A 26,319-nucleotide genomic window follows, 5' to 3' on the forward strand; every position below is an offset into this window, starting at 1 on the left:
TGTACTTAACCCCTTGTGGCTGCTATGCTACCTTTAAGTGCCCATCCAACTCGGGGTAGGCCTCTACCAGAATGCGGGTCATTAGAGGGGTCAGGGTCTAAACGGCACCCCTCACTTCTTGGAAGAACATCCCCAGCTGGGCCTCTGCGGTCTTCCGGGCCCAGCATCTCAGGTCCTCCCACCTCTTTCTGCAGTAGGTGCTCCGCCGGGCATGGACCCCCAGGGTCCGCACATGCTTGGCTATGGCTCGCCAAATCCCCTTCTTCTGATGGGTGCTGACCTGCATGGGTGACACAGACAGAAGGACAAAGTCATGTAGAGTGGTGACACAGGGACATCAGTGGAGAGCACACATCTCACACATTGCATGGCAACACACACATGTCTACACACCAATGACAGTCAGGCTCCTCACCCATCTCAATGCATGCACTCTTTCTGCCACGTCCAATGCCTTACATCCACATACACATCGCTATCAGACAGGACAGTGACAATAGACTTACCTGCTGGTCTGGTGCACCATACAGCTGTTCATACAGGGGTAGGACCCCCACCACAAGCCTCTCTAATTCCTCCTGGGAGAAGGCTGGGGCCCCATCACCTGCAGGACGTGGCATCTCGGCTAACAGAGTCAGAACACAGCAGCACACGCAGTCTTGTGTGCAGGAGTGTCAGTAGTCAAGTGAGAATTGCCACATGAAATGGCAGTCACGTCCCCCGCGGACATCACCATCACCGTTGGCGGCGATAACCATTGGCTCCAGTCTCCCTTAGACAACCATGTTATCCAGTGAGGAGTTGCATAGCAGGTGTGACCGCCTACCGCCATGATGTCTAACGCCGGCGGGATTAGGTCACTTCCATCTGTCCTGTGCATGCAGGAGAGGCGGCTGCCATTTTACATGTATGTTGTGAATAGGGGCTGAATTATAGTTGTGTCATTGGTGAAAATTGCTACTTATACACAGCTTTACTTTCTCCACACAGTCAATGCACCATTTTCTGACTTTTCCTCCTCCTATTTTCAGAAATGGTGCTATGTTGAGGATGAGACATGCTCCGGTGTACCAGCCCCTAGTCGACCTTGCCACACTGGAGGAGCGACACGTCATTCAGACGTGTTGCCTGAACCGTCAGACGATCATGGTGTTGGTGACCCAGCTGGAGCCTGATCTATTAACTGCCACCCATCATCCCAATGCCGTCACTTCCACAGTACAGGTGTTGTCAGTCCTCCACTTTCTTGCCACAGGGTCGTTCCAGATGACAGTGGGCTTGGCAGAAGGATGTTCAGTAACATTTTGAGGGATGTACTACTTGCCCTGTTGAGACATCTACCCTGCTACATCAGGTTCCCCCATTGTGCTGATTTAGCCATATAGGCTTAATGTAACAATTTGTTTGATACTTGCCCACTTTGGTGACACCATTCCAGAGTTAGCACAGCTGAGGGATCAGTCTGGATCCTGTACTTGGCACTTGGGAAACTAAGTTTTTCCACAGTAAAACTGTGTTTTCGCTTGTTTACTGTCAGGACATGTAAACTACGTGTCCTTTCTGTGTCATATGTTGCACCCTGCCTTTGGCCCGCCAGGGGGGTGACTTACACAGATGTACAGGGTAAGTAATGGCTTTACCATTGCTTTAATTGGCAAAGTCGGGCTAGTAGTGCATGACTGCTCTGCAAGTCTGCATGGCAGTCGGGGCATTGTGTTACTTGGAGAACCTCCAGAGTGGCACAATCAGTGGTTCAAGCCCTGGGGTGCACCTCGAACTTATATCCCAGGGAAACAGGGTACCATATACCAGGGGCTTACAGGTAAGTTATCCTTTTCCAGTTCATGGCACTGAGGTCTGGTTAGCAGGCCTCTTTGCACTCTCAAATTTGAAAAAACAGTAACATTAGTCGAAAAACTTGGGGGTGACCATACAAAGAGAGGCATTTCCTTACAACATTATTGAAAGTAAGTTACTTGTTTATTTGTAGCTATTTTGTCAAACATTTTTTTGCAAGAAGGGATCCTCCTGAATGGCAGTACAGAAGTCAAGCTTGGTCATTTGCAATGTGTAGTTCGGATTGGTGTTTACAGCTGACCACATTCAAAGTTCGTATGGTACTTCTGCTTTGCGCATTTCCTTGGTTTAGGGGCTGGACTTAATTAATGTTTTATTTGTGTTGCTTCCATTTACATCATTTATGTACATCCTGTTCTTAAGGTGCATATCTACAATTTGTCTTTTCAGTGCATCGCATTTTTACGTCTTGTCTCCCGAACAGTGGACCCTGTCTATTTGTGAAAAGACTGTGCGTGAGCTTACAGTGGGCTTATAACCGGCCGATTGCTCACGATTAGTTGTCAGTTTCATTTACTTGCATTTTGTTGTTTAGATTGTGTAGGCTTTGAATTCTCATCTTGTGTTGTATCTCCCCTTGAGCATAGTATCATTACTTGTGCTATTCCACTGCTTACTGTTCAGGCACTATTTTTGCTTAAGCACTCCATGAGAGTGCAAGTGTTTTACAGCTGTCTCCCTTATGTAGTCTCTTCCACCCTTCACTGCTTTTTGTGCTTCTCCCTCTCATCCATTTGCTTCTACCTCAGCCCTCTCAGTGTTGCACTTGCCCTTGTTTGCTCCACACCTTTACCTTCTCCCCTGTGTGTTCCTCCTCCCACTCCAATTTACCCTCTCTTGCCCATGTGCTTCTCCCTCCCCTGCCCTGCATGTTGCTGTCTCTTGCACCTCTACATGTACTTCTCCCTCGCCTTTTGCGTTGCCTCCACTACCCTCTGTATTGCTTCTAGTGCCATCCCCACCCCCCTTTTTGGTTAATTTATTTTTTTTTTTTTTAAATAATGCTTTCGCACTACTCTTGTATGCATACAAATGGGTGGTATTTGCACCTACGAAATGGCATGGCTGTGACATAGATTGTTTTTGGTTCCCTCTATAGCAGTGCTGCACAGCATCAAGAATGCTTTACAGCATTGCTAAAAAACCATTGGCAAAGTCAGTAGGTCTCAGAGTTGAGACCTATTGGCCTTTTCAATCCTTGCTCTGTAAGAAGTAGTATAAAGGCGAAAAGTAATTGTGTCTACCATGTTAGATTTGATTCCCAAATTACCACTATAGATCGCCCACCTCACCTGTGTTTCTTTGATTCAGTTAACCTATTTCTGACCTGTTTCTTCTAGTTTGCATTGTAAACTTAGTGAAAATGGCTGTTGATGACCATAAAGGATGTTATGATGAGAGGTGCAAAATAATCACCCAAAAACATCAGCACTCTCTGAAATGGTACCAATCTCTTTCATGATTAATGTGTAATATTCTAGATTTGGCAGTTTACATGTGGTGTTTATCTGGTGGATCTTCACAGTGTAGAATGTGCTTTCTTCTATGTCATATTTCCATCGATATCACTGAATTACTATTTAGGATAAATAATAATACATTGTAAGGTGCACTAGCACAAAGCTAGTGCTTCCCCATATTTCTAATTTCTCCTTTCCAATTCTTTTTTTCAAAAATTCTGTTTATAGTCTTATCTTTTGTGAATTCTTCATTTTCTCCAGGAGGGATGGTTATTCTCTTATCATACTGTGAGCTGGCTAGCTCACCTTCATTTTTGCATATTCGTTCTTTTCTGTGGTTTATACTTAATGGCGCAGTTTAAGAATAGTTAATTTTATTTCTTCTTATTCAGGTGTTTTCATGTCGGCTGGGAAATGAACAAGAAACAGCTCTGTCTATCATTGATCCAGTGCATGTTCAAGTGGATCTTGTAGGGAATTCTTCATACAAAAGCAGTTCTGGGCTCATGGATGCATTTAACAGTGAAGATTTCCCTCCTTTACTTGAGGTAATAATGAATTGCACTTTAGTTGTGAGTAACTTTCATTTGTTATATTGTCCCTCAGCAAATCTTGATCGTTTCATAGTATCTGTTGATTTTTTCCCCGGATCTTTAGTTAATGTTTGTGTGGTCATGTGTTTATGTAAACCTGTTTATATACTTTTTAGGAAGGAGGGAACATTTTTGAATCACAAATTATGTTTACGTTTAGTTCTGACAGATACTTCTAACCACAGATTCCTCACCTTTTGAATAATCCTCATGCATCAGACTTGATGGGGAAACTTTCAAGCAATACCTGTTTGTGCCGAATGGTGGCATTGTGTGGCTCAGCGACAACTGCGTTCCGCCTAGAAGTGAAATGTGGAGCTGCATATAAGTGCCAACCAGGCATGTTGACGTCAATTCCTTTCTTTCCTCTCCACTAGACATGGATCCCAGGCTATCCCTCATTTTTACAAGATTCTTTTTTCAAGAGAATGAGTTAAAATCCAGAATGCAAAGCAAAATGACACTTCCCAAAGCTACAGGGTTTAAATATATATCTGAAAGAGACTTCTAGCCCCAGATTCCTTACCTTTGAATTTCCCAAGCATCAGACTAGATCCAGAAACTTTTGCGTGAGCAGTACCATGGCACGCCGTTAGGTGGCCTCATTCGGTTCCGTGCAGCGTTGTTGGCGCTAGTAGTAACGTTGCAGTCACCTATATAGGCGCCACCCAGGTGCGCGGACATCATTTATTTTCTTTCTGCGCCAGTTAACGCTGATCCGGAGAAGACCTACCCCTCTGTCCCTTTTTGACAGTTCTTTTTTTTTTTACTTTTTGTCGGCTTTTTTTCAAAGTGTGTTGAAGGATGTCTTCTAGGAATGTAGGTTTCAAGCTGTGCGGCGCCTGTCATCCTGACCTGTTGGTAACGGACCCACACTTGCTGTGCTTATGGGGTCTTGAGCGCGATCATGACTCGAAGTTGTGCTCGCACTGGCAGGCTTTAGCTCCGAAATCTCTGAGGGAGCGGTCTGTAAAGCTGCTTGCAGTGCTGCAGTCGACCCCATTTAGCCCAACTCCTAGGAGGTCTCAGTTCCGATCGAGAAGAAGGTTGCGTGACCGCTCCAGGAGCCCCAAGTCCTATTCCTTGCACTCAAGGTCCTCGGGACACTCGGGAAAGAGGCAAAAGAAGAAAAAGAAGTCAAAGCCTTCTTTGACTTCACCTTGTCCCTCAGCAGACATGATTAGTGAGGAACATTGACGTTCCAGGCACGGTTCTGTGGAGCCGTTGCCTTTTCCAACTCTATCCACCCCCGACCCCCCCCCCCCCTTATTTCCAGGAGCGACTTCAGCTCAAATAAAGGCCTTTTACAAGGCCATGCGCTGCGTTTTCGAGTGGGCTGATCCCTCCAGAGTGCCTTTGGGCTCATCAGGGTCGGAGGAGGCCCCATCAGGTTCCACGCCGACGGCTCTCGCTCCGGCTCTGATGGGGTGTCACAGATCCGTTCTTAGATATGGATCAGCGCTGGTCATACCAACGTGACCTTCTGCAGTGCAATCCTGACGCCGTTATTCCTGTCACTGCCGGCACCCACCAGCGGCTCCATCTCCATTTTCACCCCCACGACTCAAATCAGAACAGCGTTGCTCAACACAGATTCTTGTGCCAGCAGGACCCATTGGTCCTAGGTCGTTGCCTGAGCACTTCCTGGAGCAGCCAGCCATGCGGAAGGAGTGGGAGGGGCCACTGGACCCTTTAGATTACCAGTTAGAGATCCGACTTCATTGGACTGGTATGAGGAACAAGGAGTTGCCAGTAGACTGGACACCTTACCAGATACTGGCTTGTTCTCCATCCACCGTGGCTATTGAGGAGGGTGCATCTTAGTCAGTGGTGTTGCAGAGGGCAGTGGAAGTCTTTGATCTCGAACTTCCATTTCTGGCAGTCAAGACTAACCTCTTGATGGGAGTGCTTCAGCCTGGGTCTTCCTCGTCTGAACCCCTATTACCCTTTAATGAACCACTGACTGATGTTCTGCTGAGAACTTTGTTCAAGCCCAGCACAGGGTCTCCTGTGAACAGGACAATTGCCCGCTACCATCGCCCTGTCCCAAGTGATCTAATTTCCTCACCCAACACCCCACCACTGAGAGCTTGGTAGTCCACGCCTCAACTTTTCAAGGCTCGTTCCCTGATGTTCCCCTGGACAAGGAATCCAAGAGGCTGGATAGCTTAAGCTAGAAAATGTTTTCTCCCCCTAACCTAGCATTACGGTCGGTGAACACCGCATGCCTGTTTGGCGTTATTCCCATACCTTGTGGGATACGATTCTGCAAGTGCTGCCACAGGTCCCAGAGGAAGCCCTGGTCATCCTCTCCCAAGCAGTGAAAGACGTGAGAGATGCAGCAAAATTCACCACTAATTGTGGTTTAGACACTACTGACTCGCTGGGCAGAGCGGTTTCCTTGACAGTGGCCTTGACCTTGAGGGGCCATGCCAGGTTGAGAACATCTGACTTTTTGGGTAATGTCCAGGTCAACTTCATGAACATGCCCTTCGATGAGACCTGTCTCTTTGGAAAAAAGGTGGTGCTGGAATGCTCTAAGGACTTGTGGGCTACGGTCAAGTCCTTAGGACTTTCAGTGTCACCTTGCCCCCAGTCTGCCTTTTGTGGCTATGGAAGAGGCATGCCACCGTGGTTGCTGTGCATTCCGACCCCATGGGTCTGGTGGCCAGAAGTCATCTGCCACCAACCCCCATTCAGCTGCAGCCCTTAAGCCCTCTTAGTTTGGGTCTGCAAGACCATAGGTGCCCAGTTGGAGGGAGAATCCAACATCATCTTCTCCACTAGCAGTCCACTCATTGGACAAATGAGTCTTGCAGACCATTCAGAGGGGCTACTCCCACCCTTTTCAATTTTTCCCTCCCCAATACCTCTAACACAAGACAGGCTGACGGAGGATCATTGATCGTTGCTCCATAAGGAAGATACAGCTCTCTTAGCCAAGGGAGCCATAGAAAGGGTGCCAATATCAGAAGTAGGCAGTTGTTGCTATTGTAAGAAGCTGGCCTGGTGTGTGGTGGACACCTAAGGTGTTTGCACCTTATACCAGGTCCAGGCTTCCCCTATTAATGAATGGAGACAGTCCCTAGGAAGCAAGGGCTCTCTAGTGGTAGCTGTAGCAAGCAGCGAAGACTTATCTAGGAGGGATTGTAAAGCACTTGCAATACCACAGTAGTCACACAGTAACTTATCACGTCTGAAAGGAACCACACAGTGTTGCAAAAATAGAGGTACTTTACTATAGCAACACAGAACTAGCTAAATTATAGGCAGTGCCCCCAACTGGAGGTAAGTACACACTATATATACATGACCATTATTAGGTATTAGCATATAGGAATAACAAGTGTATGAAAGTGCCCCTTTTGACATGGTTACTCCCCCACTTTTTCCCTAAAATTGATGCTGACCTGATCTGGGATCCTGCTAACCAGGCACCAGCACTGGTGTTCTTTCTCTAAGCTGTACCATTATCCTTACAAATGGTACACCCATGGCTCACAGCTACGTCCCTTGTAAAACTTATCAGTGATACCAAAGGCTCTGTGACCAGGGAGGGCCCCTGAGCACTGAAGCATGTATTGTGCCACCTTAAGGACCCCTGACCAAGCACATGCACACTGCCCTTGCAGCTTGTGTGTGCTGGTGGGAAGAAAAAGTAAAAGTCGACTTGGCACCCCTCTCAAGGAGCCATGCCTACGAACAACTGCCTGTGGCATAGGTAAGTCACCCCTCTAGCAGGCCTTACAGCCCTAAGGCAGGGTGCACTATACCACAGGTGAGGGTATAGCTGCATGAATAATATGCCCCTAGAATGCCTAAGTCCATTCTCAAACATTGAAGGTGCATTGTGGCCATATTGAGTATATGGGCTTGGGAGTTTGTCACTACGAACTCCACAACTCCATAATGGCTTCACTGAATACTGGGAAGTTTGATATCTAACTTCTCAGCACAATAAACCCACACTGACGCCAGTTTTGGATTTATTGAAAAATGCACCCAGAGGGCATTTTAGAGATACCCCTTGGATGTTAGCCAAATTGCTAATGCAGGATTGAACAGTCTGTACCAGCCTGCCACTTACCGACGAGTTTCTGACCACATCGGGTGAGAACCTTTGTGCTCTCTATGGCCAGAAACAAAGTCTGCACTGGGTGGAGATGCTTCACACCTCCCACCTGTAGGAACTGTAACTCCTCGCGGTGAGCCTCAAATGCTCAGGCCTCTTGTTACAGTGCCCCAGGCCACTCTAACTAGTGGAGATGCCCGACCCCCCAGACAAAGCCCCACTTGTGGCGGCAAGTCCGGAGGGGAAATTAGGGAAAACAAGGAGGAGTGACTACCTCAGCTGGGACCACCCCTAAGGTGTCCAGAGTGGAGGTGACCCCCACCCCCCTTGCAAAATCCTCCATCTTGGTTTGGAGGACAGGGACAAATAGGTTTAAGTCTGTGTCCCCCTCCCCAAAGAGAGTGGACACAGTAAGGATGTAGCCACCCTCAGGGACACAGTAGCCTTTGGCTACTGCCCACTGACTCCTCTAACGCCCATAAATCCAGGTTTTGAGGGCCTTCCTGAACCCAGCTCACCAGATTCCTGGCGACCTCACAAGAAGAAAGGGGAAGGACTGCTAAGCTGACCCCAGCAGGGACGACTGAAGATGCGAACTGACTTGTCCCCAGCCCTACCGCCTTGTCTCCAGCTTCTAAAGCACTGCTAAAAGAAGGTGACACATCTGCAGGACCAGCAACCTCTGAAAAGCCTCAAGAGGACTGCATGCACCCCAGAGAACCAAGAACTCCCCTGGACAGTGGCCATGTCCAAGAAGAAACTCCATTCAAGGACTCCAAAACCTCCCCGTATCTGTGAGTCCTGTCCACTCTGCACCCGACGCCCACAGCCCGTGTCCAGGTTGCCCAACCGACTAGAGCTGGTCGCCAGGCGACTGTGAGCATGTGCCCCTATGGGTTGACCCCTCCTGTCCAACATGACGACGCCTGCAGCCTAAATCTAGAGGACCCCCGACCGTGACCGAACTGGAGGAAGATTCCCAGCGCCAAAAGGTCCCCCTCCACCTGCGGGCCCCTGGCCTTGGGAAATCTGACCTTCGGTGCAGCAACGTCCAGCAGACGGCCTTCCTCCTTGTCCAGCCTGGTGCTCCACTAAACCCCCCAGGTCTGCCCTCCAAAGTCGCGGATACTTACCTGCAAGCAGGCCTGATTCGGAGTGACCCCCGTCCCCATAGGAGCCCATTTTAAATCGACCTCAGCTTTGACCTCCGCACCCGGCAGGCCCTGTGTTGCTGGTGGTGGTTTGGGGTTAACTTGAACCCCAACCTGTGGACATCCTAACTCCTGTAGACTGGAACTGTAAGTTTTGTACTTACCTCGAAACTGTGCTAACCTTTATTCCCCCGAGAACGGTTTCTGAAAATTGCACTGTCAACTTTTAAAACAGATTATTGCTATTTATTCCAAAACCGTATAACTTGCCAATTTGAAACAAAGTGGTATTGATACATATGTTGGATACTTATTTGCAGTTGTACTTACCTGCAACTTGAATCTTGTGGTTCTAGAAATAAAGTAACAAAATATATTTTTGCTTTATTAAATCCTTTGGCCTGGAGTTAGTCATTGAATGTGAGCTTCATTTTATTGCCTGTGTGTGTACAACAAATGCTTGGCACTACCCTCTAATAAGTCTAACTGCTTGACCACACTACCACAAAAGAGACCATTGGTATTATCTGGTTTAGCCTCTGTTAAGCCTCTGTGGAACCCCTGGACTCTGGGCACAGTATATTTCATTTTGATATAGTATATACAGAGCCACCTTCCTACAACAATCATTGGCAAAAATTTGTGAAAAATAGGGCCCTATTGGGGGGCGCAAACCAATAACTAAAATAGTGGTATGCGAAGTGAAGTCCCCATCCAACAATGTGGAGTAGTTAGAGAGGTTCTGGGAGAGCACAAGACCCCAAGCGGTGTGTACCTAGGTGACCCCCAGCGACCAGGGGGGCAGAGGTAAGTACCTGGTCTTCCTACAGACTAACAAGGGGACTTGAAAAGGGGAAAATTGCAAGACCAGGACCAGTCCGGTAGAACCCAGCGGTGGAATCTGGAAGAAGAGGACCTGAAAAAAAGGAGAGAGAGTCTTGCCCAGTCAGGAGTGTCCAGACTGGGCAAGAGCCACTTCCCACCCTTCTGTGGATGAAGATCTGGGGAGACCGGGGAAGAAGATCAGCTATGGAGCCCAGGAGCTGCAGAGAGGTCCTTGGAGTCTTGCAGATGATGTCCCACGCCGGTTGCAGATGGTCAGGAGGGCCACCAGCATACCTTGTCGAATGCAAATTGGAGCAAAAGAAGATTTGCAGGGAAGAAGAGAACAAGAAAGGTCCAGGGGACTTGACCCTTGAATGGGAGTCCGGGATGACCCTCAGCAGTCGGGAGAGCCAGTATAAGCAGTCGCAGCCCCACAGGCTACCCACTGGCAGCAGGCACATGAAGTTGCAGTGAGGCCCAATCAGCACACCTGGAGAGGAGTCCCATGTTGCTGGAGCAGCAGAGGAGACACTGGCCTTGCAGGGATGAAGTGCTGGGGGGTGAGGCTACTCAGAGGCTGAAGATATCTCGGAGCAGAAGCCAACAAGCCTTGGTTGTTGCATGAACCGTGGCGCACAGGAGTACTGTCCTGCGAGGCATGGGCTCACCGCCTCCCAGGTTGGACCGCTGGTAGGAGGATCAAGGGAACCACTCAGACCCACCACCTGTGTTGGAGATTCTTCCTGGAGCCGGATGGCAGAAGATCCCAGAAGCCAGTCGTCGTTGCCTTAGGTGCCTGCAGATGCAGGGGAGTGACTCCTTCACTCTAAGGGAGATTCCTTCTTGCTTCTTTGGTGCAGCTGAAGCCTGGCCAACCCCAGAGGATGCACAGCTGTAGAAATGTTGTAATTGCTGAAAGGAGCCGGAGAAACAGTGTTAGCAAAGCAAGGTCGTCTCGGACGTTGCAGGCTTGTTGGGTTCTTGAAGAGTTCTGCAGTGGTTCCGGGGCCTGAAGCAGAAGAGGTTGTTGCAGAGGAGTCCTGGTGGAGTCTTGCATGCCAAATTTGGGGACCTACCCGCAAGAGAGTCTCTAAATAGCCCTATCAGGGGACTTGGTCACTCTGCAGGGTGACCACCTAGCAGAGGGGATCACTGACGTCAGTCACCTGCCCTGACCAACCAGATGCTGCTAGGGACCTCTGCATATCTTGTTTTCAAGATGGCAGAATCAAGTGGGCACCTGGTGGAGCTCTTGGCACCACCCCTGGGGTGGTAATGGACAGGGGAGGGGTCACTCCCCTTTCTTTTATATGCTTTCGTACCAGAGCAAGGCCCGGGGAGTCCATGGACTGGTGCAAACCGGATTATGCAAGAAGGGCACCAAATGTGCCCTTCAAAGCAGACCGGTGGTGTGGGGAAGCTACCCCTCCCCATCCATGTAATATCTATTTCCAATGGAGAGGGTGTTGCCTCCCTCTTCCACAGGAAGTTCTTTGTTCTACCTTCCCCCTGCTTAAGTTGGTCAAGCAGCAAAAGGGCAGAAACCTTTGAGGGGCTGCAGCAGCGCGGGCTGCCCGCAAACACTGAAAGACTGATATGAGCAATACTGGGAGGGAGGGGCGTCCTCTAAGGAGCCCCCAGAGCGCAGAGAATCATGCCACCAATACTGGCATTATTATTGGGATATGATTCTGACATGTTTGATACCAAATATGCCTTGGTTCGGAGTTACCATTATGTAGCTGGACCACAGGGAATGACCTGGGGCCAGCACACAGGTAAAATGCCTTCCCATCACTTATGACATCCAGTGCATTGGAACTGGAGTTGATAGGGGCACCTCACACACAGGAACTTGCACCCTGCTCTCTAGGCTAGGAAGGTCTACTATAGGGGTGACTTACAGTGACTGGTGCAGTGACCAGAAGTGAAAGGGTGCCTGCCCCATTTCACGCAGGCTGCAATGGAAGGCCTGCGGACCCAGTTTGCATGGGCTCCCATGGGTGGCACAATACATGCTGCAGCCCCTGGGGGACCCCTGAGGTACCAATGCCCTGGGTACCTAGGGACCATATACTAGGGACTTACAGGGGTACAACAGTATGCCAATTGTGAGGTGTAAAGGGTACCAAAGCAACCAAATTTAGAGGAGAGAGCACAATCACTGGGGTCCTGGTTAGCAGGATTGCAGTGAAAACAGTCTAAAAATACTGATAAACATGCAAAAAGTGGGGGTAACCATGCCGAAAAGAGTGACTTTCCCACAGCTATTCCTGCTACTTTTTGATTCCCAAAAAGAACAAGGGTCTTTGGCTTATTCTATTCCTTTGACCTGCCAATCTCTTCCTCAAAAAGGAGACATTCATAATGCTCACTTTAGCTCAGGACTTATCTGTCCTGGACTAAAGAGACTAGCTGATAGTGTTGGATTTGCAAGATGCGTTTTTCCACATCCCCATCTTGCCTGCCACAGGTGTTATCTCCAGTTCAAGGTAGGCCACAAGCACTTTCAGTTTACTGTGCTCCCTTTTGGCCTTATCAGCGCCCCTCAGGTGTTTACTGAGATGATGGCAGTAGTTGCAGCTCATCTGTGCAGGTCAGGGGTTTGTCTTCCCCTACCTCGACAACTGGCTGTTGATGGCAGGCTTGCCCCAGTGTGTCGTCTCCCATCTTCATACTATGGCAGAACTCCTGCATTCCCTGGGATTTACTATAAATGTGCCAAATTTACACCTAACACCTTCTGAGTTGCTCCCTTTCATCAGAGCAGTTCTGGACACAGTGCAGTTTCGGGCTTATCCTCCTGAGCAGCGACTCCGGGATATTAGGGCTTTGTTACCTATGTTTCAGCCTGTGTCCTGGATTTCAGTGAGAATGACTCGGAGGCTGCTGGGCCTCATAACCTCTTGCATCCTGCCTGTGAATCATGCCAGAATATGCAGGCTCTGCAGTTGAACCTGAAGGTCCAGGGGCGCAGCATGAGGGGAATCTCTCTGACATGGCCCAGATCTCAGAGGGAACTGCTAAAGACCTGCAGTGGTGGCTGATGAACCGCAATTGTGCCAAAGGCAGACTCCTCTCCCTTCTCTAACCAGATCTGACAGTGGTGACAGATGTGTCACTCCTGAGATCGGGTGGCCATTTGGGAGAGGTGAAGATCTGAGGACTCCACATCAACTTTCTGGAGTGCTGTGTGATCCGGCTAGCATTGAAAGCATTTCTGCCCTTTTTCAATGAGAAGTTAGTGCAGGTGTTCATGGACAACACGACTATCATGTGGTACTGCAACAAGCAGGGTGGGGTGGGGTTGTGAATACTGTCAAGAGACCCTGAGTCTCTGGACATGACTGGGACAGCAGGGCATAACCTTAGTGTTTTAACATCTGGCAGGTTCTCTGAACACCATAGTGGGTGAACACAGCTGTCGATGCCTAGCGGATCATGAATGGCATCTCCATTCGGAGGTGGAGCAAGCGCTCTTTCAGCAATGGGTAGAGCATTGGTTAGATCTGTTCACCTCTGAAGAGAACATGCAATACCAGCACTTCTGTTCACTGGAGTTTCCGAGGTGGCTCTCATTCTGAGACCCTTTTCGTCTTGAGTTGAGCTCAGGCCTCCTGTACGCCTTTCCAACAATACCAGTACTGCTTAGAGTTCTCAAGAAGATCAAGAATGACCGGGCCCAAGTAATCCTTGTGACCCAGACGGGGCTCAAAGAATATGGTATCCTGAGCTGTTGAGCATGGCAATTAGTTCTCTGATCAAGCTGCCTCTTTGGGAGGATCCTCTGTTGCAGCGGCAGGAAAAGGTTTCCACCACAGTTTTGCACTTTGGACTTTCCAAAGCTGCTATGGCTCGGAGATGCTTTTTGTCTTGAATGGAGTTCAGGCCTCCTGTGCAGCTTTTTGCCCATACCCTTCCCCCCCCAGAGTTCTCAAGAAGATAAGGAACAACCGGGCCCAAGTTATTCTTGTGGTTCTGGACTGGACACAGAGAGTCTAGTATCCCAAGCTATCTGGGATCCAGAGCTTCTGGAAACTAGCTTTGATCCTCTGATCAGGCTGCCCGTTTGGGTCGATCTTCCGTCGCAGCAGTAGGGGAGGGTTCTGCACCCGAACCTGTCAACTCTGCCTCCTTGCGTGGAAATTGAGTGGTGACAGTTGATAGCTTTTGACCTTCCTCCTGAAGTCTGTAACGTTATCTTGGCAGCCAGGCTTTCCTCCACTAAAACGTTATACGCCTTCTGATGGCAATTTTTAAAAAAATATTGTACAGAAAAGTCTATTGATCCTCTTTCTGCCTCTCTTTCTGATACTGTTCTCTTTATCCCTAACCTTGCCCAACAGGGCTATTCTTTGGGCTAAGGGTTATCTATCTGCTCTGTCTGCTTTCCTGCGGCTGCCTGACCAACCCTCTTTATTTAAGTCCACTATTGTAAATAGGTTTCTTAAAGGGCTTGTACATATGTTTCCGCCTACGCCTTTTATCGTGAATCAGTGCAATCTTAATTTCGCTCTCACATACCTCATGTGTGCTCCCTTTGAGCCGCTGCACAATAGTCCCCTCTGACTTTTGTAACTCATCATTTAGTCCTGGTAAGTTTAGTGGTGCAAGTATCGACCAGTAGGGTCAACCCAAAAGAGTTCCCCAGTACTCCACCAGACTTCGAATCTAAGTGTATTGAGTGAATTGACAAGTGAATATTCTCTTCTACTAGCCTTTCTGTGTGCTCAGTCAATGCAAGTTGCTTACTGGGCCTTCATTCCCATGCTGTTGGGGACTCTGTGGGCCAGGTCCCACCTGCTGTTCTTGAAGACATTTGATGTTCCCTCAAACAGGCTATTCAGTACAGCTGCGTTGCAGCCAAATTCACAGTCCAATGTGAACTGGGCACTACTGACTGCCAGTGTGGCACTCCATAGAAATGCCTGGGTGAGATCTTTGGGCTACTCTTGGGGCATTCAGTCCTCTAGAGTGGACATGCCCTTTGACATCTCACTTATTCAATGAGCAGGCAGACTCAGCCCTTGAGTGATTTAAGCAGTATAGAGCCTTCGCAGGCTCCTTGGGTTTGTCTGCCCCAGTGAGACAGTTTCAACAGCAGTTACTCCACCTCAGTGGATTGGTAGGAGCTTCCAATGCTGCCAACAGCAGATACAATCAGTCCAAGAGGCTTCCTGTTTCTTTTGTGGACAGGGCTGTGGATCTCATAGAATAACTTTGACAGGAGGGGCAGCATATAGCCACAGGTCCCCACCCCTCCAAGCTTCAAAACTGCTTTAGTATACACTTCAGTCAAGTGGGTCCTTAAAATTGTCCACGTGGTTTACACTCTCATATTTATTTCCTCCCCACCCCACATTCTGCCACCGTCAGGACAATTAACGGAGGGCCATCAGCCTGTCTTACAGCAGAAAGTGCAGGCCCTTCCGGCCAAAGGAGCCATAAAGAGGGTACTAGCATCAGAAATGGGCTTCTCGATATTTTATGGTGCCTAAGAAGGAGGTCTTTAGCTCGTTCCAGAAGTTCATCCTCTTAATGCCTTTCTCCGGAAGAACTATTCCTAGATGCTCAGCTTGGCCAGCTCTTGCCTGCCCTGTACCCTGGAGACTAGATTTCATTGTTGGACCCGCAGGACATTTGTTTTGACATGCCTTTCCTATAAGCCCACCGGCGATACCTGCAGTCTGCATTGGGGTAAGAGCATTTTCCATTTGCAATGCACCACCTAGGCTTCACTGCTGCCCTTTGAGTGATTGCGTTGGTTGTAGAGCATCTTCGACGGTCAGGAGTTCCCGTCTTCCCCTACCTCCATGACCGCCTGCTGAAGGCTGGCTTGCCCCAGGCAGTCATCAGCCACATCATTGAGGTTCACTATCAATGTGCCAAAATCACACTTGACTTGTACACACTAGCTCCCCTTCATTGGAGATATTCTGGACAAAATGCAGTTTGTGCCTCCCCCTGGAACAGAGAGTCCAGGACATTCAGTCTATGATCCTGATATAGTAGCCTCTGTCCTGTAGTTCAGTGAGGATAACTCTGAGGCTGCTGGGGCTTCCGGACTACTAGCCACTGCATCCTGCTGGTGAAGCACAACAGCGGGCATCTGAAATGACTGCAAAAGGCTTGCATTGGTGGATGCTGAACCTCGATTGGATCAGCAGAAGATTCTCACCTTGCCCCTCCCAGATCTCACAATAGTGACAGATGCATTGCTTCTAGGTTTTAAAAGCCATCTTAGAGAGGTAGAGATCAATCGCATCTGGTCTTTGGCAGAAGCTCTGCTCCACATCAGTGTACTAGAGCTGCGAGCTTGGTGTTGAAAGCCTTCCTGCCATCCATAAAAGGGAGGCTGGTGCAGGTGCTCATGGACACACAAGTGCCTTGCTGTACTACAAAAACAGGGAATTCAGTGTAAGAAGAGGGGGACCCGGAGGAGCTCTCGTAAGGGGAAGCCACAACAGGCCATCCAGGGGCACCCGGAAGTATGCCTGTTCGAATTGATAACATTGTTTGTTGTCAGGGTTGTGATTCCAGTCCAGGGCGGGCATAGCTGCGCCAGGAGCATGTATGTACGTTTATCTAGGAACCATAGGCCTCCATCAGATTTAACCCAGCACAAGGTCGCTTTCAATACTCTCAGAGATTTATTGCCCCAGACGAAATTAGTCATTTTTAGCATGAATGTGGACTAGTGTGGATTTGGGAACGGGGAGAGGAAGGGTCTGTAGGGCATACAGGAGACGCAGCAAGACATTCATCTTAAGACAGTTGAGCCTGCCTAGCCAAGAGTCCTCCAGCTTGCCCCATCGGTAAAGATCCTTGAATAAGGCGTTCTGCAAGGGGGGAGTATTTCCTAGAAACAAAGGCATGGTGGGGAATGTGAGTTGAATGTCGAGATATGTAATGCTATCAGATGTCCATTGGAACCCCGCCTGTCGCACGGGTTGTTCCAAAGTGCCCCGGGCATCGGCCACACCATACCCTTGATTTTGTAAAGTTTGCCTTGAAGCCTGAGACCGCCGAAAAAGCATTAGGTTCCTTCATGAAAGCTGGAAGAGAAGTGGAAGGCTGGGTAAGGAAACGTCACCAGCAAGCAAAGCCAATTTGTGTTCCTTGTCTCCTACCCTAATACTCTGGATGTCGGGGTTGCCCAAGATTCTAGCCACCAGGGGATCCAAGGAGCGCAAAAATAGAAGGTGAAATGGGACAACCTTGTCGAGTCCCCTTCGTGAGGGGGATGGACATGGAAAGGATTCCGTTGATTTTCTGTTTCGCCCTGGGCCAGCAGATGTTGGATTGGATATATGTCAGCAGTTTGGGGCCCATGTGGAATTTAATCAGAAGTTTAAAAAGAAAGTCCAAAACTACCCTGTCAAACGCCTTTTTGGCACCCAAAGAGAGAATAAGCAGGGGCTGGCTTGTGCATTCTGCTACTTCCATAAGGGCTATAGCCAAACGTGTATTGTCATTGGCTTGGCAATTTTGTTTGAAGCCTGACTGCTGTGGGGCGATCATACAGGGCAAGACATATTTGAGACGTCGAACCAAGACAGACACAAACATTTTGGCATTACAATTGAGGAGGACGGTAGGATGTACATCTAGTGGGAAGTTTGTTAGGCTTTAAAATCAAGGTGATGTGGGAGTCCATCATTTTGTCAGTGACTGATCCGGCAGTTAAAAAATAGTTGTAGACTCGTGTTAGAGGTTCGGCTAGAAGGTGAACAAAAGTCTTATAAAACATAACAGTAAACCCATAGGGACCAGGTGCTTTCAATGCGGATAACCCAGTGATGACCAATTTAACCTCTTCCAAGTCAATCTTGGTCTCGAGTTGTAATAAATCTTCCCTGCAGTCGGGAAGGTCAAAACCATCTAGGTAGTTGTCCTGCAACTGCTCAGTCAAAGCCTGAGACTTTTTTTAAGGCCGAATAGAAGTTGTGGAAGACCTTTATTATGTCTGGAGTTGAGGAAAAAGGACTGTTCATCATCCCAGATTTCATGCATGTGGTTACATGTGGAATGAAGGCATAGTTTGTACGCTAATAATCTATCTGCCTTATCCCCTCGCTCATAGTACGTCTGACCAGTGTATAGAAGCTTCTTAGCTGCCTCTTTCATAAGGAGATGCTCTAACTCTCCCCAATGGTGCTGAGGTCCCTCAAAGTGCGATTCATGCACAAGCGCTTACGGCAGGTTTCTGCCTAAGCCAAGTTAGTTTCTAATTCCTGCCTTCGCAAGGGTGCCATGAATTCAAGCACAGCTGTGTGAGATATCAATTTGCCCCTGAAAACAGCCTTTGTCGCATCCCAGAGGGTCGCAGGAGGCACATCCCCATTGTCGTTTGCCTTAAAATAATGTTCAGCAGTATCTTTAATTCGATCTTGAAGGTAGGGATCTCAAAACGCCACCTCATTCATCACCCAAGAAAGAGGGAAGGGGGCTGAGGGTCGTCACGCCCTATAGCCAATTACACTGGTGCATGATCTGACACGGCCCTGACTCCAATTGCGGAGTCGAGAAGCCGCAAGGCCAATGCTCTGGAGACCACAAAATAATCAATGCATGGGTAAGTTTTATAAACATTAGAATAAAACGTGCAGTCACATTCTCGAGGTTGGAGGTGTCTCCAAGCATCAAGCAAAGAGAGATTGGCCATGCCTTGGAGTAGAACAGAGGGGAGTTGCCTCCCACCCACTCCCTCCCCAGGTCTATCAATGCAGGGTTTGAGTGTGACGTTTAGGTCACCCCCCAAAATAATAGAGCCACGAGTGAAGTGGGAGATGGTGGGAAACAATGCACTGTAAAAAAGAGTCGCCATTGGTAGTAGGACCGTAAATGGACACCAGTGTAACCATGGAAGAACCTAGGGAGACCCTGACACCCATCAAACGCCCCTCTGTGTCCCTATGAGTAGCTTCAAGTCGGAAAGAAAGCCCCCTATGAAACAGCAGAGCCATCCCGGTGCTTTGGAAGTTTAGGATGAGGGAAATTGGATAGGGTACCAGTATGATCGCAGGCTTCCAGTGTGTGCCCTAAGCAGATGCGTCTCTGGTAAGAAGGCGACGTCTACTTCCCGGCGACAAAAGCCTGTTATTTAGCACCCCACGTTTAATAGGGGAATTAAGGCCCTGAACATTCAAGGTAGCCAACTTAAGTGCCATAATCTAATTAGATAGAATGCACCATCCCAGTGAAATAACCACTGGGGTCTTTGCTTGTCTTCCCATAAGAAGATTGGCCTAGATATGTCAATGTGTCAAGCAACATATAACCAATATACGAAGAACAGCAGCAATAACCAAACAGTGTTACCTAATGCACCAATATGAAAGACCCAGACCCACCCCAACATGAGTAGGGGCGGTGTGTGTCTACTTGAGAAGAACAAGCATTGTAACATGGAAAGAAGAGAAAAGCCCTCTAACCAAGAGAGAAAGCAGAAGTGAGTAGGCAAGTTCCACCATGAAACTCCGGCCCCTCCCTGCACCCCCTCTATGGATATAAACTCAAAATCATGTAACAGGAGTCTGTAACGTGTACTAGAGTCTCATGCGGGCTCCACCACCTCTTATTTTGATCCAGATCAGTCCCCAGGCGGGCAATACCATCACACAGGTGTATCATCATCATCAGAGAAAGTACAGTGCTGAACCTGGGAATCCGCCCTATGTTGCTTGCAGGCTTTTTTCTTTTTACTCTTTGAGTTCAGATATCACCATCCCACCTCCCTCTGTCCACCAGGGAAGGCATAGCAGGCCCAGGAGAGTCTTCGCTATCTCAAGGACGCGACAGGTCAAGTGCCTTGCCTGTCACCGCCGGAGTTCGTACTGCCACTCATTTATTCTTGTAGGTAAAATGTAGGTGTAGGGGGAAACACCATTGATAGGCAATCTTGCGCTCACACAAATGGAGTGTGATATCTCAAAACTCTGCGTCTGGCTAAGGTGTGAGTAGACACATCCTGGTATAAGGCAAGGTTGTCGCCCCTGAAGACCACCGGGTCCTGTCGCCTAGCCCCTTCCCTGATGAGAATGTCCAGAGGAAGGTTCTTTCTCTGTTGGTAAAGGGAAGACACCCTGTGCGTACGTTCTAGAAGCACCGGTTGATCACAGCCTGGGCCCAAGAGGTGGGCAAAGAGAGCTTGACCGTAGGCCTCGAGGTCTGATGCGAGGACGGCAACACCAGTTCCCCTGATATGAACGTTGTTGCGTCTGGACCAATTCTCCAGGTCGTCCAGTTTGTCTTGCAAGAGATTGTACTTTGCCTCAAGTTTCTCAGTGCGTGCTGTGCGATCCACGTTCTCCATAACCTGGTGAGTAGAAGTAGATTCAACTGTTGTCAGGTGTGAGTCTTTACCAGTGCACGTGAAGTCTTGTCGAAGCGCATTAATGTCCTTACGAAATTCAGCCAAAATAACAGTTGTGTATCACCATTAGTTGCTGGATTCTGATTGTTTATTGGGGATTGTGAAATCTGTCTGGAGGGTAGAGAGTCACCCCGCTGTGACCGGGCGTTCTGGTCTGGCTTTTGAAGCAAGTCTTTAATGGTAGTGCCCTGAGGGGTTTTGGTTCGATTGGTCACCATGACTGACGCAGGGCAAAGAAAAGGGGTCTAGGGGAGCCCCCGCGCCAGACCAGGAGTCTTTGATTGTCAGTGGTGATATAGGGTCACTCGTGGAAACGAGGATCGCCCCAGCCAACACGTCAGCAAGGTCCCCTTAGCCTCGTGGAAGCAGGAATGGTCAACACAAACACCAGTTGAATACTTGTAGGGACCAGTTGACTCCTCCCTAAATTGGCAGCGAGGATTCACATTTCCCATGGAACTGTGCATCCAACTTTTTTGTCTACACAAACACCAGCCAAAAGCAATGTCACACCCAAAATGTCACAAGGAGCGTTCGGGGCTAGGTATTATATGGAAAGTGCAGGCTGGTCAGGGTGTCATCACCCGAGCCAGGGGGCCCCTGTGGGGAGCTGTGGAGATATCAAATTTGTGCCCCTGGTTAGCTTTGAAGCCCCATTCTAAAAAAGGTAGGGAGGAAGGTGCAAGATATGTCTCAGCCCAACTGTTGGAGCAGCAGCCTGATAGGGTGACAGTCATTAATAGTGCCTTATGCTGGTTACATCAGCCAGGAAATTGTACTTCAGGGGCATGCCTTAGCGCCCTAGGCGCGGGGCCCAGCACAACAGCAAGGGCCCCCAGGAAACAGCCATACCGCAAATCTGCATAAGCACCATGCTGCCCCATCGGGTGCTCCACGTGGACCCCGGACCCCTCCGCTAGGCTCACCCGCCTCTGGGGACTATCCTGGAGGTGGCGGGGGATATGGACACCTGCCTCAGGGGAAATGGGGCGCCAAGCAAGAGCTCAGGGGAGACACGTTTTGCCGGGTCTTTGCCTTGGCCACGCCCCTGTTTTAGGAAATTGTTCTGCATAGGGAAAAAAACTTAAAAAAATGTCTAGTTGGACAGAAGCTCATGGTAAGCTGTACTCCTAATTAAGCACACAATGCCTTCCATTGTTGCACTACAAGTACTTCTGTAACAGGTTCAGGTGCAGGCAGGAAACGTAACTGAAGAACCTCATGATGGCAGTTGCAACTTTGAACCCACCACAGTCCAGCTTCTTGCACGGAGAATGAATGTTAAATTCCCATTGAAGCAATGCAACCAGAAATTAATTGAAAACCAAGAAAGTGCAGGTTTATGACCGGGTTCAATTCAAGAAAAAAGTGCGGATACTTCACACAGCCCTGCTGGGCTTGGTGGAGGTGGTGTGAAGTGGCCTTAAAATGGTGTCCAGTGCTGAATATCCATGCCCATGATGTTTGATTAGATATTATCTGTAGGAAAATGCCCCTTTTTTTACATGGTGTTACCCCTCACTTTTTGCGCACTATTTGATGTAATTGCAACTGAAAGTGCACTGGGTTCCTGCTAACCATGCCCCTAGCGCCAGATCTCTTTCCCCAATATTGCACAGTTGTTTCCCCATTTGGAAAAACTTTTAACATCCTCTGTAAGTCCCTAGTAAATCATATTCCTGGTACCTAGGACCTGGAGTACTGAAGAGTGTCCCCAAGGGCTACCCTAAGGGACCCCTAAGCAAGCCCATGGCAGGCAGCCTTTGCAGGCTGCATGTCTTGGTGCAGAAAAAAATAAAAGTACGACATAGCACACAGCCTTAACACTCCATGCAATATATGTAAGTTACCCCTCTAGCAGGTCTTACAGCCCTAATGCCCCTGCTATGTCTTGGTTGATTCTCCGGCATAGTAAGTGACCAGGGAAGCCATTTTAAATATATGTGCTGGACACTGGTCATTAGGAGTTCTCCAGCTACATGATGGCTTCACTGAAGATAGGAATGTTTGGTATCAAACATCTCGTATTGGTGAACCCACACTGATGCCAGTGTTGGATTTACCAATACATGCACCCAGAGGGCATCTTAGTAGTGTCACCTGAAAACCTATCAACTACTAGTGTGTTAAGTGACAAGTCCTCACCAGTTCAGCAACAATAGCCACTTTTCTGATCCCCTAAGACAGAGGTCTTCAAACTGGGTGGCGGGCCCTCCTAAGGGGTCCACAAGGGATCCCAGGGGGACGCCAGGCTCTGGCTAAAATAAACATTATGCAGATAACAGTGCTTTGTTTTAAGCAGAAGAACATTTATTGCACTGCTTAAAAGTTAACAGAACTTAACTGCAATGTTTATACACGTCTAGGCTTATTTAAACATTGCAATTTTAATAGAATAATTGTGAAACATTCTTCAGTGAGGGTGGGTGGTGATTGTTTTTTCCTTAGAGGGGAGGGGAGGGGAGGGAGGCCGAGGTGGGGGAGCTCTGCATTAAAAAGTTTTGAAACCACTGCCCTAAGGCAAGCCAGCGAACTCAGGGTCAAAACCTGCAGTGGGGGGGCGGTGTTGACACCTCCTCCTTCCTCGGAATGCAGGCCATCCTGTGGTGAGAGATGTGTATTACCCCAGCCCGGACGGGCTTTTGTTTCTGACCTTTCGAGAGTGGAGGCTCTTCTGCTGGGCGGTCACGTTCTCATCTATTGGTGGCAGGCTGGCCAGAACCAGTCATTGCGCTCACCAGCAGTTGGTAGGTTTTTCAGGGGGCTTCTCTAAGATGCCTTCTGGGTGCATGTATTTATAAACCCAGCACTGGAATCAAGGAGGGTTGATTAATACGAGATGTTTGATATCAGACATCCCTAGGTTCAGAGAAGCCATCATGTAGCTCGGGAACTCTTAGTTACCAGTGTCAAGCACATGTATTTAAAATTCCTTCCCTGCAAACGTACTGTGTCTAAGAATCGGCAAAGGCATAGTAGGGGCATATATGCTCATGCATACATGCCCTCACTGGTAATATAATGCACTCTGCCTTAGACTGAAGACCTGCAGGAGGGGTGGGTGACTTACTGATATTACAAGCAGTGTTTTAGGGGACATGGCACACAAGTGTGTGCCATGTCGTATTTTCAATTTTGGGAGCACCAATGGCAGTCTGCATAAAGTTGATTCTAGGTCCCGCAGAGTGGCACAAGTGGTGCTGCAGATCTGAGGGGCCCGCTTCAGTACCCATGTCCTAGGTACCAGGGGTACCATTTGCTACAGACATACAGGTGGCTGAAGGCTTGGTCACTTGGGGATCAAGTGACCAGGTGTCTTGTTTTAGGAAAGGAACACTGGCACTGGGGTCCTGGTTAGCAGGAACCCAGTGCACTTCAGTCGAAGTTGCATCTAAAAACCAGGCAAGAAGTTGGGGGGCTCTTTATATAGTGCACTAAAAAGAACACTGTGTAGAGTCTCTAGTGGGTATCCAGTTGGTTTTGCAGAGGCAAAAGTAGACAGCACTTGTGCTCTATTTTGTGGCAGTGTGGGTGAGCAGTTCGGCTTAACACAGGATAATCCTAAGCATTTGTTATACACACAGAGACAATAAATGAGACACACACTCAAAGAATAAATCCAAGACCAATTTAGAAAAATAACTCTTTTGTTTCAAACCCAAGAACTTCATAATCAGGTGAGTAGACTTTTAAACATAAATACTTTGCAGTTGAAAGAATAGACAGTGCAATTTTCAGAGTTCTCTCACTTATCCTATGGAGGAAACCAATGTTCAGCAAACACAGGGTTAACAACTAACTTATGAGGTCGAGCTCAGGGAGCAAAGTTAAGTACTGGGCACGGATCGTAACCACACCAGCAGGTCACACCACACAGCACTGAAGGGGCCTGGTGCAGGGGTGCATTAAGGCGCTGAGTGCCCAATAGTTCTCTATGCATGACAAACAGGCTGCAGGCTCTGGCTAGAAATCCAGTCAGGGACAACAAGCAGGTAGTAGATTTGGGGTGCTCTGGGGCATAGGCACACCTTTCGTTCTCTTCTCCTGTGCCTATGGGAGACTGATGCAGGGGTGACTTTAGGCATTGGGTTTTTCGCGTCCGGGAGCAATCGCAGTCAGTGGGTGCTATGTGTTGTGGTTGCAAGTGTCTTTGGGGAGTCCAGCAGGGGTGGACTCGAGCTGAAGGGAGCATGGGGACATCATTTATTCTAGTGACCTATCTGAGCTGGGGTCAGAGGCAAATGGGTACAGTGATTGCTGGAGGTGTCAGGTTTCTTCTCACCACAAGGCTGCATGAGAGGGGACCTGTGTGTAGAGGCTGCAGGCAACTTGGGAAAGTCAAAGAGGGGTGAAACCTAAATGGACTCGGACTCTAGACGTCTGAGGAACCGGGCTGGCACTGTTGGTTGGCTTCACCTCAGCTCATTCTTCGGGGCAAGAGGTCACTTCAGGTGTCAGGTCCTTGCTGTCCCAAGGGCTGCAGAGTCCTTTCTTGAAACTTTGTTGCAGGGCAGTGCTGCTGGTTACCGTAGTCTAAGTCTTTGTAGAAAGCAGGCAGCACTCCTGAGTTTCTTTGAGGCTCAGCTGCAGAACGAGTCATCTTTTGGGTAGAGTCTGTTGAGGTATGCAGGCATGCCGAAGGGGCTGGTTCCATGTCAGCTGCTGCTTCTTTTCCTTTTATGCAGGTGCAACTCTTTTTTTGTCCTTTGGTTTGTAGGTAGTCAGGATATGAGTTCTAGTGTTCATGGGTGCCACCTAAATACTGAAATTAGGGACATTGGAAAGAGTGCCGGGTGGTATCCAATGGGCAGCCGACATTTAGGGTGACTACATTCTTTCTATGACCACTTCCACCAGGAAATTGGCATAACCGTAGTGACCTAATTCCTTCGAAACAAGATGGAGGAATTTAAAAAGTAGTGTCCACTTCAGCTCGTCTACCCTAGGGGTGTGACTGCCATGAATTGGACATACCTCCTATTCTGCCTAATTTTCCCACCTGTGCTGCTGCCAAAAGTGGGGACAGGACATTGGGGGGGGGGGGGGGGGGGGGGTGAGGGGGTTGGTCATCTCCACGATCTGGAGAGACCTGGGTTGCATTACAGAGATGGCTAAGCCTTTGAAGCTCCCCGTCCTGGGATGTCCATTCTGCCTGGGTGAGGCTTTTGTCTCAGGCCGTATAGAACCCTGGCTCTCACCTGGGGATGGGGGCGAAACGAGTCTGTGATGGCTGTATTGGTCAGGACCAGTCAGTCAGCACACTAGTAGCTAATAGGTGTTCAGGGGGCACCTCTGTGTGCATTTATTAATACATCTGTAACTGGTTTCAGTGAGGGTTTATTATTCTGAGATGTTTGATACCATATATCCCAGGGTTTAGAGGAGCCATCATGCAGCTGGGGGAACTCATAATAAGCAGTGTCCAGATCATGCATTAAAATGGCTTCCTGTTCACTTACAATGTCTCAGAATAGACAAACATAGCAGGGGCATATCTGCTCGTGCATATATGCCCTCACATGAGCCCTGATGCACACTGTCTTAAGGGTGTCTTACACCTGGAATGTGCAGTTATAGTGCACCTGACACACCTTGGTGTGTGACAGGTTGTGAGTTCAATTTAGCCTGCACCAATGCACACAATCTACAATGGCAGCAGTGTATGGGTTTGGTGAGGGGCCTCTGGAGGTGGCACAACTGGTGCTGCAGCCTGGCACCAGGCGGACTATTTACTAGGGACTTTCAGTGGGTGCTAAAGGGTGTGCAGTTGTACAAAACAACTGTGCATTTTTGGGCGAGGTTCCAGCAACAGAGCAGGGTCTAGCACCAAATAGTAGTTAAGTCCCCTGTTCTCGCTGTGACAGTTCTTCTTTTGTCCTTCTTCGGTTCCCAGTAGACAAATCTGAGTTCGTGGTGTCATGGAGACCCCTAAATACTGAATTTAGGGGCATTTAGGATAGAGTAGGGTAGTAGCCAATGGGCTACT

The 26,319-nt window shown here is 48.7% G+C and overlaps 1 protein-coding gene across 2 annotated transcripts in view; it reads left to right on the top strand.

Moving 5' to 3' along the window:
* Positions 1-26,319, top strand: part of VPS13D (vacuolar protein sorting 13 homolog D) — a 2,230,750-nt gene that overhangs the window by 857,686 nt on the left and 1,346,745 nt on the right. For both annotated transcript variants that reach the window (XM_069240741.1, XM_069240742.1), the window contains one exon: positions 3,710-3,865. In XM_069240741.1, the coding sequence (XP_069096842.1) occupies positions 3,710-3,865 (156 nt within the window). The remainder of the gene's footprint in view (positions 1-3,709; positions 3,866-26,319) is intronic.

The sequence above is a fragment of the Pleurodeles waltl genome, chromosome 6 (assembly GCF_031143425.1).
Source record: "Pleurodeles waltl isolate 20211129_DDA chromosome 6, aPleWal1.hap1.20221129, whole genome shotgun sequence".
Lineage (NCBI taxonomy): Eukaryota > Metazoa > Chordata > Amphibia > Caudata > Salamandridae > Pleurodeles > Pleurodeles waltl.